General features: G+C 40.4%; 5 protein-coding genes across 5 annotated transcripts; 4 read left to right on the top strand and 1 right to left on the bottom strand.

Annotated features, from left to right (window-relative positions):
• Positions 1-1,999: 1,999 nt before the first annotated feature.
• Positions 2,000-2,296, top strand: MELLADRAFT_124357 (uncharacterized protein; the record flags this gene model as incomplete). Its single annotated transcript, XM_007409591.1, has 1 exon — positions 2,000-2,296. One exon carries the CDS (start codon positions 2,000-2,002, stop codon positions 2,294-2,296), a length of 297 nt encoding a protein of 98 aa, XP_007409653.1.
• Positions 2,297-7,713: 5,417 nt separating this feature from the next.
• MELLADRAFT_106075 (uncharacterized protein) lies at positions 7,714-9,547 on the top strand (the record flags this gene model as incomplete). Its single annotated transcript, XM_007409592.1, has 5 exons — positions 7,714-7,878; positions 7,962-8,216; positions 8,278-8,589; positions 8,652-8,804; positions 8,867-9,547. The coding sequence occupies 5 exons, from the start codon at positions 7,714-7,716 to the stop codon at positions 9,545-9,547; spliced, it is 1,566 nt and encodes a 521-aa protein (XP_007409654.1).
• Positions 9,548-10,009: 462 nt separating this feature from the next.
• On the bottom strand, positions 10,010-11,544 carry MELLADRAFT_85963 (uncharacterized protein; the record flags this gene model as incomplete). The annotated part of the gene is made up of 5 exons (XM_007409441.1): positions 10,010-10,052; positions 10,117-10,385; positions 10,443-11,062; positions 11,138-11,448; positions 11,528-11,544. The coding sequence occupies 5 exons, from the start codon at positions 11,542-11,544 to the stop codon at positions 10,010-10,012; spliced, it is 1,260 nt and encodes a 419-aa protein (XP_007409503.1).
• Positions 11,545-14,123: 2,579 nt separating this feature from the next.
• On the top strand, positions 14,124-14,547 carry MELLADRAFT_106074 (uncharacterized protein; the record flags this gene model as incomplete). Its single annotated transcript, XM_007409593.1, has 2 exons — positions 14,124-14,262; positions 14,357-14,547. 2 exons carry the CDS (start codon positions 14,124-14,126, stop codon positions 14,545-14,547), a joined length of 330 nt encoding a protein of 109 aa, XP_007409655.1.
• A 1,132-nt stretch (positions 14,548-15,679) lies between these two features.
• MELLADRAFT_106073 (uncharacterized protein) lies at positions 15,680-16,205 on the top strand (the record flags this gene model as incomplete). Its single annotated transcript, XM_007409594.1, has 2 exons — positions 15,680-15,769; positions 15,807-16,205. 2 exons carry the CDS (start codon positions 15,680-15,682, stop codon positions 16,203-16,205), a joined length of 489 nt encoding a protein of 162 aa, XP_007409656.1.
• Between the last annotated feature and the right edge of the window lie 363 nt (positions 16,206-16,568).

Raw genomic sequence — 16,568 nt, 5'->3', positions numbered from 1 at the left:
ACTTTTCAGTACTGATGTGATCCCTAATTCTTCTGTTGGTTAATCAAAAGTTTATCTTCATTGTTGTTATGTACTTGCTCCACCTGAGTTTTGGAATTCTCTTTTAGAAGGTAAGATTGGTGATCTTTGTTGATGGACTCATTCAACTCAATTGGTCAAATATTGTTTAGAGTCATCTATTCATTCTTGTTGAGATGCCTGTGTCAAGCAGGTTGTGGTTAAGAGAAGTTGTAGAGCTTGATATAGATTTTGAAGATCTTGTAAAGGTATTCAAGGTGATGGGGATTCCCATGAAATGAATTTATCTTTGTCTCTCTATGTTTTGGTTTTCATTTCAATTCTTATTAAACCGTTTAATTCTCTAATCTCTTTAAATTTAAACATATTTCTATTTACAATTGCTTAACTCTCCTTCAAACCCCTTGTCAATCATTTTCAATGCCATGTTCTGTTCTTACTTATGCTACGACTGTGTGCGCTGTAGCTCCAGCTGTACCACGTGAAACAGCGTGCCTCCGAAACCCAACAAATGGAGCTGTTAACTCCCGTAGCGCAGCTCTTTGGAGCTGCGCTACGGGGATTCTCTTTATCTATATGCTATTGAAAAGCTGTGTGAATGTGGTGACAAAGCGCAACCGTCTGGACATAAGCTGCGCTTGTGGTTAACTGGCTTGTAGTGCATTGCAGTGCAGCTGGCCCAGTGTTGTAAATTCACACATATCTTTTGAGTAGGTGTCAGTCCCACACGGTGAAGCTGCGTCCAACACCATAACCGCCACACACCACACAGGATTTCAGCCTGTTTTAGGTGTGGAGCAGAGGGCTGCACTATAACTTGCAGCGCTCTTAATTGCTCATTTTTAATTGTTTTTCTCACCTGGATGTGTGTATTGTAACACCACTACATGGTTCACAACACTATATAGCGGTGCTCATTGCTACAAAGAACTCAAAAAGTCTAAAAAACTAATTATAAGCCACCCAAGCCCCGGCTCTGAGCAGAGCAATATGCTCCACTCAGGACTTTTCTACCTATGGAGCGCGGAGTGCACACTCAGCTCTGGATAGCAGAGGTTTGAGTGGATGCCAAAACTGCTTTAATCACACTTTTTTGAGTGGTGTGGTTGCAGTGTTTCTGTATCTGTCAGGGTTTGTAGGCTGGAACAAGCTTTGGAAATTTTGTCTGCATATTGTTACCTCAAATGTGGCATTTGCATTTCAGCATCTTTGTAAAATCCAGCTTTGTAAAATCCTTCCCATTACCTCATACTCAGATTCAGCCAACACAGCCCCAGACCAAGAAGACACAAGTCATCCAGCCCACTTTCCATTCACCACCAACTTGTATTGTCTATCTTTTGAGCTCAATAGGGCTCAGCAAAAGAAGATGGTTGCTGAATACACTGCCAGAGTGGCAATCCTCATGAATGTGGAGTGCAAATGGCATTGAAGGAAATCTATGCTTTGACCCCTGCCCCAGATTTTCCCTATCAATTGATGATTTGGAAACTTGTTTGACCTCAAAATTTCAGAATTGAGCTGTGGGCACATGTTCTGAGCACAAGTTTCAAAATGCTGCAAGGCGGGGCTTGAATGTAAAACTTTCATCTGTGACTTTTGAAATATGTGTCCAAAGGGGGGATTTTTTTATGTGTCTGATGTGTATAAAAGCTGAATGATCTACTCCACATCTACTTTTCATCCACACATTCCTTGACTGTTTCCTACGTCTTGACAACCAGTGGTCTGCCCATTTTCTCATTACTGAAATACTTCAGATAATTTCAATGACTGATCAGGACATACATTTTGATCTGATTCTGCTTTTAGATTTATTTAGACAAACTTGCTCTTTTGTCAAATACCACCCCAATATCTGGGATACACACAGCTTCTTCATCGTACGTTACTAGCCCTCAGAGCACTATGGCTCCTTGAAAATCTACTTTCACATTCATTTATCTTGACTAACTGGAATGTGAATTGAAGGACAACCACCATGAATACTGCCACCCTCTTCAGAACCATTGTGCTTATCTGCACCTCCTCAGCAACTGTTCAAGCCATGCCCATCAGGACTGAGGGTGGATTTTCGTCTGTCCAACCGTTAATTGAAGGATCAGACAAAAAGCCTTTCATAAATCAAGCTGGCTCCTCCTCTTTTGGAAAGAATCATCCACACAAAGGCTGTGCAGGCCATCGTGGTGAGCCTGATGATGATGGTGGTGATAATCCTGGTTGTTGTCTTTATCAATTTTTTTGCACCTGTTGCGGGGCCTGGCCCGACAATGACTAAACTACACAGCTACAACTGTTGACCAAAATCTGAATATGCAGAGAAAGATCATATGCTGGATATGATGTGGGTATGGCATTTTTAGGTGATGCTTGGATACATTTTTCATATGCCTGACTAAATTTCAATGGAAATCTTTGGGGATGAAGTTTGGGCATACTTTAGATCTCTTATGTTGCCTTTGTTTATGATCATACAATGTCTTCTCATCTGTGCTGCTGTGGTCAATCTTCTACTCCATGTATCTGGTTGTGGTTGCATTGTCTTTTTTCAAAGCCACCCTCTATTCATTACCATTTTGACTAGGAATGTTTCTCCTTCTATGTTTCCTTGGTGGATATCAGTTATGTGGGCTGCATTCTGTAGAGGTTTGGTTTGTGTCATGTTTTCTTGAAAGTTGAAAATCAAAAGTCCTTTTGATATAGATTTTGAAGATGCTCTCTGCGCTAACCAATATGAGCACTTTATGCAATCGACTGTTCTGTCAGATCACAACTCTGTGGGTATCAAACATCATGTCAAAACTTGATCTGACTCAGGGTAAAATCAAACATCATGACAATAACAAAGCAAGGTAATTGGAGGGATAAAAATTGTTGCCTATATCATATCTGGAAAGCAGGCTTAGAGATGACACAAGCAACCCCAAGCCCACGCGCAGTTCAGCGCAGACTGGGCTGAAACTACGCTGCACCAAATGTATTAACCCTTGCGTGTTCACGGGGCTGCGAGGGGGGCGCAGTGGCCTAAAAAGGTATGACCCACCGCGCTAGTCTCTAGCGCAGGGAATCACAGCACATTGGGTCAAAAACTGCACTCAAAAGTGGAATTTTTATCAAGACAATCGTATCATCAGAAAAAACAATCAACAACATTAAAGAAGGTTTGGGGTTGTAGAAATTAATGGAGTATTTGGTGAGATATACTAATTATCAAAAAAGAAATAGAATCAATATGAAAGAAAAAAATAAAATGAAACAAATGAGAACAGTTCATTCACAGGTCACTTGTTTGTAGCTTGCATTTTTTTATTCATACTCTTAACCAGTTTATCCACCGCAGAAACAGCATTCTCAATCTCACCACCAGGATAAAATCCCTGCTTGAGCCACTGACATACCCCTACTGCACGTTTGATTGTCCTTGATAGCTATTAGTAGGCCACCTCGGTTGTTGGTACATATATGAGCAGCGGTTGAGAATGTCCTCTCAACCAAACAGGAGGTTCCCACACAGCAGAGATAGTCTCGGGCAAGCCTAGCAACCTTGGGGAAAGTCCCTTGATTATGCTACAAAGAGATGAAAAATAAATTAAAAGTCTTCAAAAGATTGAAGTATTACATGTGAGGAAAAAACTTACTCGCCACCAGTCCAGTATATCCCCTTTTCAAGGGTTTCTTCCTGACAAGTACTGGTCAATTTCGTCATCGCCAGAACACTTTTCAACTGAAGAAGCCTGGAAAGCTCCCTCCTTGTCAAAAGGATCAAGTACTTTAGGAGAACCAGGCCCAGAGTCTTGATCGGTTCTACTGATATCTTCGATATCTGGACCTTTGAGTGCTGAGAGGACTTGTCGGAATAGCTCTTTGGCTCGTGTTGCATATTCAGGATACCTATTGGTGAAGCAGGCACGCCGGTGATAGGGATTGAGGATTGTAGCTAAAATAATCGGGTCACAGTGTAGGGCCTCAGTTTGGTATTGTTGAAGTTGGCCAATCATGGTAGTGATCATCGTTGATATACTGGTATGAGGTGTATCGTTCTTCATGGTGGTTAACATTCCAATCAAGGCCGAGTATTGAAAGAGGACAGATCCAGCAGTTGGCACTGCCAGCATTAAATAGGTTCCCTGGTCGGAACATGACCTAGGCTGGGAATATCATTGAGAGAAGAATGGAGAATCAAATCATCTTGCACTGCACATCTGAGCCATAAAGCATACACTACATATGTGCAAACATCTGAGTAAATCCTTAGCTATCAGCTACATACAGGTCCGCTCAGCTATCTGCTCATCTAGATAAGAAAACCATGTGTAATACATGCTGTAACTTTGTTCAGATTGAGACGCACATTTCAAAATATTGACTACATATATCACAATGGCTACTCAGGAAATATTCATGGAACTGTGTAACAGTAGCAGAATGGGAATCTGATCACTAGGACCCGTATTCCCATCTGGGAACCTCTTTAATGCTGGCAGTGTGGTCCATCAACTTCCATCTTCTTTGTTGAAAGTAGGAATTGCTAAAGATCACAAAGATGTGTTAGTTATATTCAACACTGCTTTATTAAGTAATCTACATACCTCAAGCACCTTGTTTACCGCCTTGACACCTTTCCACTTGTCAGGTGAGATAGTTATTCCTTCATAATAGCCTTCTTGATCTGCATTGAGCATGAAGTTGATGACCTAAAACAAAATAATAGAGAGAACAATATATATTAAGTCTTGTATCACAGATGGCAAATCAAAAACGAATTGGGCTTTTCAAACCTGTTTTGCGTCACAGCAGCGCGACTGAGCGTCATACCAGATGTTCCATCGTTGACCATGAGCACCAATCAATCCGCGCCCCTTGTGACCAAGTTGTTTTGCTGTTGTTTGAAAGTGATGGGTACGAGGAGCACTCAAAGTAATCAATTTGTTGATTCTTTGTATATAGATCAAAGTGATCAGGTGAGTTATGAATACACATGTGAGAAACATAAATGTGAAACTCAAACCTTGGTGAGCGTGCGTGGAACAAGGCTTGCTTCTGGCGGTTGTGATTTGTAATCAGGACCCTTGTCATTGGAATCCTTGTCGGGCTGAATGATGCTGTAATTAATTGCCTCGGGAAGGCTGTTGTCTTCAATCAAATCATTGTCGTCCTCAAGAATAGTGCCGTCCTTCATCACTATCTTTGGTGTTGGCAAAGAATCGTCGGGTAGAAGTAATCAGAGTTTCTTTCCAGATGGGGCATTTGGTTTAGTTGGACCTTTTCCAAAACTAATTGTGTCCAGCCAAGCTTTCACAGTAAGAGCCAACTTGTGGCAGTAGCAACGGATCTGATTTTGACTAGAATCCCAGTAACATGGGTCATTAGGATCATCAAAGAACATCCTCTGGAGCTATTCGGCCAGTACTGGGTTGCTTGAGCCCAAATCAGTAGTCTGCGCAACCATGTGTTAAATAGGAAGGACAAATCAGCTTAAAACTGAAAAAAGTGTCAACAAAGATAAGAGACGACTTATCTTTTTGTGCAGGCTGTGTTTTTTGAGGAAGCGGCCAACTGGTCGGGCCAGTAGCACACCATAGTGGTTCCAAGCCACTAACTTGATGGTCAAATGAACCATATGGAATTTGAAGTTGGAATTGATATATGACACAGCCACCCCAATGAACGCGCGTTTGCCACCCTTGGTGGTCCAAACGTCGTGAACTACACATATTTTCGAAGAGAGATCCTTAAACCAAAAACCCAACATGAGTACAACTCCATCTAAAGGCCTACATACTACTTCCAAAGAGAGCTTACATGAAGTGTACGAATGAGTTTATTATGAAACTCTTTGAAGTAATCCATCGCTTTTTGAGCTGACCATGAAGCTGACCACAGCTTGGCCAACGGATTACACAGAAGGAATGCAGCTTGAAGGTATTCGTCATCCATACGTTGCCACGGGATACAATTCCGGAGCAGCCATAGAACTAATATCATGTTGAGTAAGGCAACCAAGAACTTTGGCATGCTGAGAAATCCATCAAGTGTTCCGTTCTTGCCACCCTGAGCTTTTTCAGCCTCAGCACAAGCGATTTTGGCTTGCTTCTCTAGGAAAGTCGGTGGGAGTTTGGCGCCGGCATCAATCGCATTTTGACGCTTTTCGCAGTGCCTTCGACCAAGATCTCCATCTCAATGTCCGATAAGATTGTGACGGCTCTTGATACCGTTGGTGTAGAGGTCACCACACCATAAGCATTTACGACACCTAGGTACGTCATCTGGTTTCTTCTCAATTCAACATTAAAACAAAACACTCATCAGCATTACGATGATTACACAAAGTTTTGATGAAGACTTCACATACCTGTCTGGGTCCAAGATGGAAATCATTGGAGAAGTAAGCTTTGATGTGATCATAGATGACCTTTGGCTTTGCATCTCCTGAGGCTGTAATTGACATGTTGTTTTGAACTTGATTCTGGACCTCAATATCAGAGAATTGATCGGGATCAATTCCATCGGGGACTTCATAATTCTACAAGCACATGGCACATAAAACAATTAGTGAACAAATTCAAAAGTAAGCACAAGTTTTATACAAACGTACCTGTTTCTTCTTGATCTTTTTGACGGGCTTTGACGTAGCACCTTGAGACTTATAAAGCTTGGCTTGTTTTCCGAACTCATTTTCCATCAGTGCATGAGGGAACACTACCAAATGATTCATCTGCTAACACCTCATTGTCTTCCTCACATCCATCATTATCTCCTAGTTCAAGATCTTCTTTGTTTTCATAGTCCTCATCATCAGTGTCTTCAACCGCAACGGTTTTTGTAATAGTTGACTTTTGACGTCTATTTGCAGTATTGGATCTGGCTCGACTAGATGACTTTGTGAAGGGATTAGATTGAGATTTAGAACCAGAACTAGATGCTTTAGCTTTCTTCAATTTATTTCCTCGAGTCATTTTTGTAGATAATTGAACTGATAGACTAGGAGAATTGAGCTGATAGACTAGGATAAAAAAGCACAGATAATCGTAGCTGAGATGGAGAAGGAAAGATTGGAAAGATTGGAAGGCGTAGCACAGAAGAAGTCAGACCAGACGTAGAATAGCAAGATAAGATCAGCTGAACCAAGACGTACGTATTGTTCACCCCAGTCGATGAGGATTCTTTGTTGGATATCCATTGGATGATCCATCTACCAGCCATCTGGAGGGAAAATACTAGTAGATGGTGATGGGTTGACGGAGGATATAGATGACCCCAACCTGACAATACGTTACTTGATTTATTGGTGCAGTGTGCGCAGTTTGGCGCACTCTCACTGCAAGTGCGCTGCGGAAATCAGGCTATAGCTACGGTCACCCAAGCCCCTGTGCTGCATCTTGGTGCAGTGATGATTCCCCCAAAATCTAAGGAGCGTAGCCGTATCCCTCTTTTTGTGAGAGTAGAGAGCCGGTGAGAGGTTTTGTGAGAGGTTGTTTGTATTTTTATTTTTTGTGTACAGTCGTTGTTCAGTCAAGACCTGTACTTGGCTGGGAGTGGCTGGTGGCTAAAGAAGATTCGAGAAAAGAGATACAGAGCAATACTTGTGCGGTTTGTACAAGCCAGTCTCTGTAAAATGAGAAATTTGGACTTGGATAAGCTTAGTAGCTCAGCTTATCTTTCAAATCCCGTCACTTTCCAAAGTTTTATCACGAGATGTGGGAGTTGAAAAAATACCCAATCCTACGACCAATACTTCCTCAGCCAACCCCCGGAATTCAGACTGGATTTGGATTTCCAATCTGCCCGCGCAATGAGAAACACCCGTTGGAATACGTTAATGTTCACCGCTCAAATAATAATGAACTGATTGGCTTAAGAGTGCGTAAAGTTTCATCTATTGCAAATAGTTCTTTCAGGTGTATTGATTGAGCCTTTGATGATTGATGATTGTGGTAATATAGTGCTCAACATTCAAAAATGCTTCACATTTCTTTCAGACACCTTATAAAAAGCACATCCTGGCCCAAGTTCAACTTCATAACAAAAAAGCCAAGAACCCAGCCTCTCTTTCCAACTTGCTAAACTCGGAAGCCGACTCGCAATTGAACACAGACGAAGAATCTAGTTTGGGTAAATGCAAAGGGGTCAATGGTCTTTATGCATCTGGGCATCGTGAGACTTGCCTGAAGCGATGTCCAAATAAGCTATGTCAACAAGTAAGTAGGTTATTATACATCCTATTTTCTCAAAACTTAACTGACAATGATGTATATGAAGTGCTGCCGTCATAGAGCAGTACAGGTTTGTCCACATCATCAAAATCGCGGTTCTGAAGCTCTCAAACCACCCACCCCATCGAACCCAACTTCATCATCAGCGTTCCAAAGCACTGCATCCGATAGGCTTTTGGCACCATTGCCAACACGCCGGGCAGTAAACCGTCCCACTCAGTGTGCTCAAGCCGATAGAGTGATTCTCAAAGATCTATCTCAGGATGCTCTTGTCCACTATAACATTGAAAGACGTCGTACTCAGAATGAAAAAGATGGGATATGTACAAAGAACTTGAAGCTCCGAGTTTGGCTGAAGGTGTGTTTGGGACTTTTTGAAATCAATTTGCTGAAGTTGAACTTTTGCAACTTTTCTGATAGGCAGGTGAAGGGTTTGTGATTGGGGCTCAGGCCACCGACTTCCCTCGATTTGCTCTGATTGAAAGCAAACCCTTACACGACTCAGCACTCAACGAGCTTAAAGACCAATGGGATACTCAATTGGAAATACTTCAGGAAGACTCTATGGAATGGGTGTGTTGACTTTGAAACACAATCCTCAATCTCTTACCTTACTGATCCTGTTCGGCTCTTAGATTTTGAGTGATGCGAGTTTAAGCTACACATACAGACGTTCAACAACCGATTTATTAGTTAAAGTATCTGGATTACGAGAGATTGATTGTATTGGACTTGAAAAAGAACTTCAAAAGATCAAAGAAGCACACTCATCGAAACCGCCCATCCGCACTCAAGCTTCCTCACTCGATCTCAGCTCTTATCTTTCAATGGATGGGCCAATGGGTGTATGGGGTCACAAAAAAATGACAACTGGCACTTCAAGTGACGAGTCGGACAGTTCAGAAATTGAGGTGGTGTCATCAAACGTTCACCGTAAACGAAAGCTTACCAATCAGACTGAAACAGCGTCTTCTCAAAAGAAGCCTTGTCTCAATACTCGAACTTGGCCTAGCAAGACATGCAAGCTATCCGAGCTCATTCTTTGGTGTGATAAGGCACCAAAAGGCTGTTCTTCAAAAGTTCCGAAGAGCACCTGGTTCGAAATATTTGGTGACCGATTCAATCCTGATAAAGAATTTAAAACCCCTTATCGATATCAAACTTGGGTTTTAAAGAAGAAATCCGACCTTGTTGAGTGGATGACAGATAGGCCAAATGCTACAATTGATGAAGATAAGAACAAGTTCATAAAATCCTTTCGCGAAGTCGCATCTCTCCGCAAAGGTACTTGTGCCAACCCGGTTATTGTAGAATGAGATTCCCGTCTTGATGTGGGCCTCTTCTTTTAGAAAAAGTACAGTTCCTTATTAGCAATACTTTGATTTGTTTCTTTTCAACTAGAATATCATTGCATAGATATGAACACAAATCATTATACCGTCTTGCTATCATTGAAATATCAGAGTTTCCATGACTAAAAGGCTCTCGAGCTTGAGACTTCAAGCTGAAGATCACTAAGTCAATAGTTAGATCCTTGTGCCACCTACACCATAGTCCTAGATCAATTGCTCTTATGATTGAGATCATTCAAAAACAGGTTGATCGACACATTCTCACATATAAGTCAATTATAATTGATCATTGTTTACTTCAAATCTCAGGAGTTTCTTAATTTGTTTTGAGTTCAACAAAATCACGTGTTTGTTGTCACAATCAAACAGCCTAGAACAACTAAAACATCCACCCCTTTGTTATAAAACTTACATCAGCTCGTGCTTTTAGCTTTTTCTCCAACCATCCATTTCGTAATCTGACCATCTCCTCCAAAAAAAAGTTATATCGAATAGCATTCATTCCCCTGCAAATGGATGCAAAAGCACCGTACCAAATGTTTGTCAGTTCGGCAGCAGATGAATTGAACATCCACTTGCCACCTTTTTTTAGGTCTGGTATCTTGTTTGGATTGGTAAACTCTTGGCAGAATTGATCGGACTCTTTATGTGAGCACATGTGGAAAACATCAACTGGAATGACAACATCTTTGAATGCTTCTGCATCCTTGGGATTACTCCAAATGTGATGGACCAAATTGCATGCATTATCGTAGAAAATGAGGTTGGGGAGCCGTTCCGGGAAAGAGTCCAGTATGAATTGCTGTGATATATATTGATGTCAGCTAGAATCACATCAATTTCTAAGTGTATCACTGACCTTCACAGCACTGGGAGCTTCTGCTCGAAAGAAAGTAGACCGTGCCAAGATGATACCGCAGGTACTCACAATCAGCTGATCATTGTGAGTTGGACAGCGTGACATACAGGGTTTGCGGCCCTTATTATGATTGGTCTGATTTCCAATGTCTTCAGGATTGTTGTCAATATCTTGTCCTCCATATCTTCCAGCTTCATGTGCTCGATCAAATTCATCAACATCAACGAGTGTTGATTCATCTAACTCTGCTGTCCAACAATTCTGATGGACCGATGGGTCTGTTGGTAGTTTGGCTCCAGGGCGCGATAGCTTTGATGCCATGGTAAAATTTTGACGCTTGCGGTGGTGAAACTGATTTGAGATAGCAATATGTTCAGAATCATTGCAGGTGTCATAGTCAGGTCGACGTGGCCTTATACAAGGCTGAACTACACATTGATCCTTCAAGATACGTTGATGGGTTTCACATAATCTATCATGAATGCTTGTCAATGGATTGAGACAAGGGCCATCGGGCATTGGAGAGTTTGATAATTTGGCTATTTTCTTTAATTGATCACTTGAAGCACTACAGCACCAATGTCCAATAGTGACCCCATCAGTAACACAAGCACGGATTGCTATATTAACACAAAAGACAAGGTTTTAACATGTCAGAAAAACAATCAAGATAAAGAGCAGGATAATATTGGTACCTTTATTTTCATCGGAGACATATAGACATTTGTCACACGCGTGGTCTCTATACTCAGTACCAGATTTGGACCAATATTCAAGTTGTTCTTTCATTGCTTTTAAATATCTTGAAGAGTCGAGGCCAGTGTTTGGGACAGTAAGGACAGCACCTCGGAGATCAAAGTGATACAATAGGCGGTGAATATCCAGTGCATCACTGCAGACTTCGTGTGACATCAACGCTCCAAAGGATTGTTCTTCTTTGAATTTGATTGATTCATCACTTGGATTCTGCTTGTTATACAAGTTAACAAGGTTGAATATTGAGACACTAGGCATGAATTAGACAAGAGTGAGTTTTTCCTCATAGATAATAGATAGATACCAAAGAAAAACCATCAAATACTTACTGGGCCAACATCTGCATAAAGGAGAAATACTCAGCGAGTTCCCTAGTCATAAAGTAGTGTTGATGCACTTGAAAAATCTCTGGATCTTGTCCTTGTGCTTTGGTGTAAAAATATCGAGTACCCTTGCGTGAATAGTATGAAGGACGAAATGCAGTAGAACAGCCTATGAAGTAAGTATCCTCATGAGTGCTTTGAATTTCTCATACGCAAGACAAAAATATGAATCACCTTCACAATACAGACATACAATTCTTATGGTTTGTATTCCATCAAGACAATAAAGATAGCCGTTGATAATGTTGTTTTCCTTGACAGGAATATGTTTAAGATGATTTGGATCACAGAACGGGCAATGCTTGACCGGTGGATAGATAAAACGAGTTGGAATTTGAGGATCAAAAATTAAACCAACCTTCCTCACCACTTCAGGTGGGCTGACTAGACATCTTTCCAGAAAAGGGAATGTATATACCCATAGGTGGGAAAGAGCTGGACGTGGTATTATCTGCTTGAGTGCTTCAAAGAGGTATTCTACGTGGGAATAAGTTTCCAATAAATTTAAACCACAGCCGGCACGTTGAAGTAAATCACCCCCAAGATGACAAAAGCGAACAAGATCTTCTATTTGAAGGTTATTATATATATCAGGGATGGTCTTAAGCTTTCTAACAAAGTCCTTGATGAACATGGTTGTGCCTAGGCAAGATAAATGTATGGTGTGTGAGATGTCTTCCAAACAATGGCAGACTTTTTATCTTGTGAATATCACTTGCACAGTTGTGTCGAGTTTCATATTTACAAATCCGACATGCTGGATTTCTATCTTACATGTCTCACATCCCATCACTCAGATTTCAGATTATCAGGTTTCAATCCCTGTTGATTAGCATGATGGCTCTCTTATATGTCTCTCCGTATCGCTCACTAATCATTCAAACTATTATTTACACATTCATTTGAGCTCAATCACCAAGATTATTAGTTCAAGGTGCTAAAGCTGAAGTAATAAAGGAGAACGATTTAAGTAAAACAGAAAAAGTGTTCAATTGAATTTTTGAAAGAAGGACGTGGTCAAACTCAGCTGCTTGAAAAGATTTCCTACGCGTACTGAAGTACTGAAAGGAAAACGATTCAAGTAGCATGCAAAAAAAAGTGTTCAATTGAGTTTTTGAAAGAAGGACGTGATCAAACTCAGCTGCTTGAAAAGATTTCCTACGCGTACTGAAGTACTGAAAGGAAAATGATTCAAGTAGCATGCAAAAAAAATGATCATTATATTTTTGAAAGAAGGAGGTGATGGAAGTGAGCTGCTTGAAAAGATTTCCTACGCGTACTGAAGTACTGAAAGGAAAACGATTCAAGTAGCATACAAACGAAAAAAGCGAGTGTCAGATTTTTGACACGTAAGGAATTGATGTGTGACAAGATTACGAATGATTATACTCGGTGGGACAATGAGATGCTGAGCGTTTATATAAAAAATAAAGATGATAAAAATACAATTCCAAATGAAGTGCTTTTGCATGGCCAGGCTAACTGATAAAAAATTGATTCATTAGTATCGGGCTGAAACAAGGGCCCAGGAGATTAAATGTCCTGTGCTCCGTGAGATCCCTGAGGAAAAGATACTCCTGCCATTTTCCACCATCTGTTTAAGGGTCCAGGAGATCATACAACTGGGCATAATATCTGCGCGTGATCAGAGCTTTCGTTTGGATTTGACCAGGGACAATGTTCTCTGGACTCATCGTCTATCCTGGAATCAGATTGGATTGATAGAGACCAGCGATTCACTAATACAGATGACTTGGTACAGAAATTAGAGAAATCTTCTCGAATCGAGCGAGATCGAGCGAAAAAAAGAAAACCACAAAGCGCCACTGGAAAAAAAATTAAACAAAAACTGTACGTCTCATCAGCCCACTCAGGTCCTCTCACAGAAGGGGGGATACGGCTACCTACCTAAAATCTACGGTGCTGGCGCGCAGCGTAGGCGCAGGCTGCGGCGCGTCAGGGGTTGACACAAGTTCTCAATTTAGCAGCCTTGGAATTTGGCATACTGGCCAAAAAAATATCATACACAACACATTAGTGATTCATGTACAGTCATTTAAGAAAAGCTTGCCCTAAATTGCCCGCAAAACTCGAGCGAATTGGCGGGGAATTTGGGGCAAGCTTTTCTTAAATGACTGTATAATCCACATTCCAGGATGACTGATGAGCTCAAATTATCATACAAGTTAAGAGCAAACCCAGTTCGCCCAAAACTAGACAAAATTTGGGCAAAACCTGGTTTGAACCCTTTTTTTTCCACCCTTACCCCCCTTAGCTTATGTACTCGTAATTCAATCCTATCTCACAATTCCTTCTCTCGTCGTTTGTGTTTTGTCCCACCTGTTCAAATCCGTTTCTCCATTGCCAATACTCTAATTGCTCAACTCAAAACTCATCCAGATCAAGAGCTATCTGATCCAATCCTTTCTAGACCTCATCCACCTTGCCAACTACTGCCCTTGACTCTCAACCTTCAAGATTTCTCAAGCCTTTTACCCGAACCAATGTTTATAAAACTCCGCAGGAATGTAAAATGTCAAGTATGGATGTCAATCCAGATAGTCTGAAAGTCGTAGGGTTGCTCAGTGGTGGTAAAGGCAGTTGTCATAACCCCTTCTATTGTCTTCCCAACGGTCATTGGCTTATTGCTTTAGCTACTCTTGGACCTGGTCCGAATATGGGTGGGTAAGCAAATCGAATCTTCAAAGCCTGCAAAAATACGTCCACAACCTTTTTAAAAAATTGACTCACCCTACCTGAACAACGAACCCCTAGATGAGTTTGACTATTACCTCTATCAAACTGTTGGTCAAGATGGAGTTCATCTTATAGCACAAGCTCTCGATCTTCCACACTATCGAAGAACTATTACCGATACTGCTCTTGAATCAAAATCGGAGTATGGTTCAAGAGCTTATCAATCTCAAATGCTCGGCATAAATGGCGATGAGACGGATTCAAAATGAAACCAGATCGATCATATGAGTCTGGACTAGGAATTCCAATCAACTGGAAAATCAATCCAGAAAGCCTGCACTACGTGTAAGTATCTTCCCGTCTCCAAGTTTGATCAGGTCGATTACAATAACAAAAGCAAGATCTGGGTTTTTCTGATAGAGCCATACTGTATTTGAAGTTCAGCAAGTTAAAATATTGGATCAAAGTTGATGAATGAGATACACACCGATAAGAAGAAGACGAATCAGAAAAGAAGAATGAAGGTCCAATGGCATGAGAAATTCCATCGTACATGTCTTAACATTACCTTGGATGCGATTAGTGAATCAGATTATACGCTCAAAGGCTTTGATTGTCTAGAACAGTATGCTGTCATTCTTTCACTCTGCTTTTTCATCTGACAATTCCGAATGAAGAAAAGTCCACTGACTGAATCAACTTGCCACTTCGATCCATAGGTTTATCACAATAAACTAAGTAGCTTACGACTTCAATGCACACCTAAAGATGATCTATTAGACGAAGATATGAATAAATTAAATCAGGACACATTAAATGAATCCTTTGATGATGAATTGAATCTAACAGATGATTATAATGAAATTGATTAGTGAGTGTTTTCTGCATAATTAATTGTTTTATCGTTTTTTTGATTTATTTTTTCATTGTCATCTTTTCTTTGATTACTTTTAGTTTGACTGAGAGTTGTACAGTTCCAAGAAGCTCATTAGCTTAATCAAATTTCCAATAAATACCTGTTGATAAATCAATACAACCATGTAATTTCATAACAAGGATGACTCCTACTGGCTTCAAAAACAATTCAAGTTTATATCACAGTTCAAAAATAGGCCCAAGGAAACAAGCATGAGAAGTGATCACCGCGACTGCATCAACTTCAATCATCAATCCAACCAATTCACATTCAAATCCAACAGCTTCTCATCCACCATTAAGTAGATTATTTGCATCTGTACCTTCACCATTCTTGACTGATAAAAGACATGGAATTCTATTAGATGCACTATTATCAAATCTGTCAACAACAATTTCAAGACAACTTATCTTGAGTTGTTGCACACAGATATCTCAATTAGATCTCAATTAGAAGAAAGGCACACAAATCTCAATTCATTCAATATGTTAATTAGAAGGCAGATGTACTGCTCTAGATCCAATTTGACTTTTTTAATTGATTTATCTAATTTGATTAATCACCATTTACTTGATGTTCAAGACACATCATTGAATTTCATTTTGACATCAGTGTGGTATAGAACCAGATTCAACATTGGCTGAAGATTTTGTTAGCTGGAGACCTCATCTTGGTGTCCAACTGACCACTGTCATTGCTGGTACAAATGGACAAGCCAGATCATTTCTTTCTCCTCAATTGGTCAATCCTATTTCAAAATTGCCTAATGCACAAGCATTACCTTCTCCTATGTATCTTGGGCTGTTAATTGAAGCTTTGATGGACCAATTATTACCTGCTGAAGACTGGGCTTCTGTAACTGAAAGACAGATTATATGTGAAATCATTGCAAATGTGATTTTGGTACCATTTTTTTGTAAATTAAGTAAACCTGCAACAATTTATAGTCTGATTGCAGTCTGCAAGTCAAATATTAGGGTTCTGGAATTGAACCAGATTGCATTTGCGTAGGGAGTTCAAGATATATGTATTTAAATGTCTTCCCGGGGAATCATGTAAAGCTTCCTGGTGCAAGGCAACCTTTTTCAGGTGAAGCAAAGTGCAAGGGCAGTACAAAGGCTGGAGATCTCCAAGCAGACCTATATGGGTTCTTCAAAATATTACAAGAGGTTTAAGATGTGATGCCAATTCCAATTTCAATTTCAGAACCATTAATCATCAAAGCTAAAGTTGATTCAAGTTTGCCTTTAAATGGTTCAACAACAAGTAAGTCAAACTCAAACTCAAACTCAATTCTTATTTATTTGCTCAATCAAATCAATATCAACTCTGTCATTGACTTCCTGCTCTTATCATTTGTTGATCACATCAAAT

The sequence above is a fragment of the Melampsora larici-populina genome (assembly GCF_000204055.1).
Source record: "Melampsora larici-populina 98AG31 unplaced genomic scaffold MELLAscaffold_16, whole genome shotgun sequence".
In the NCBI taxonomy this organism is placed as follows: domain Eukaryota; kingdom Fungi; phylum Basidiomycota; class Pucciniomycetes; order Pucciniales; family Melampsoraceae; genus Melampsora; species Melampsora laricis-populina.
This window is presented reverse-complemented; position numbering and strand designations above follow the sequence as displayed.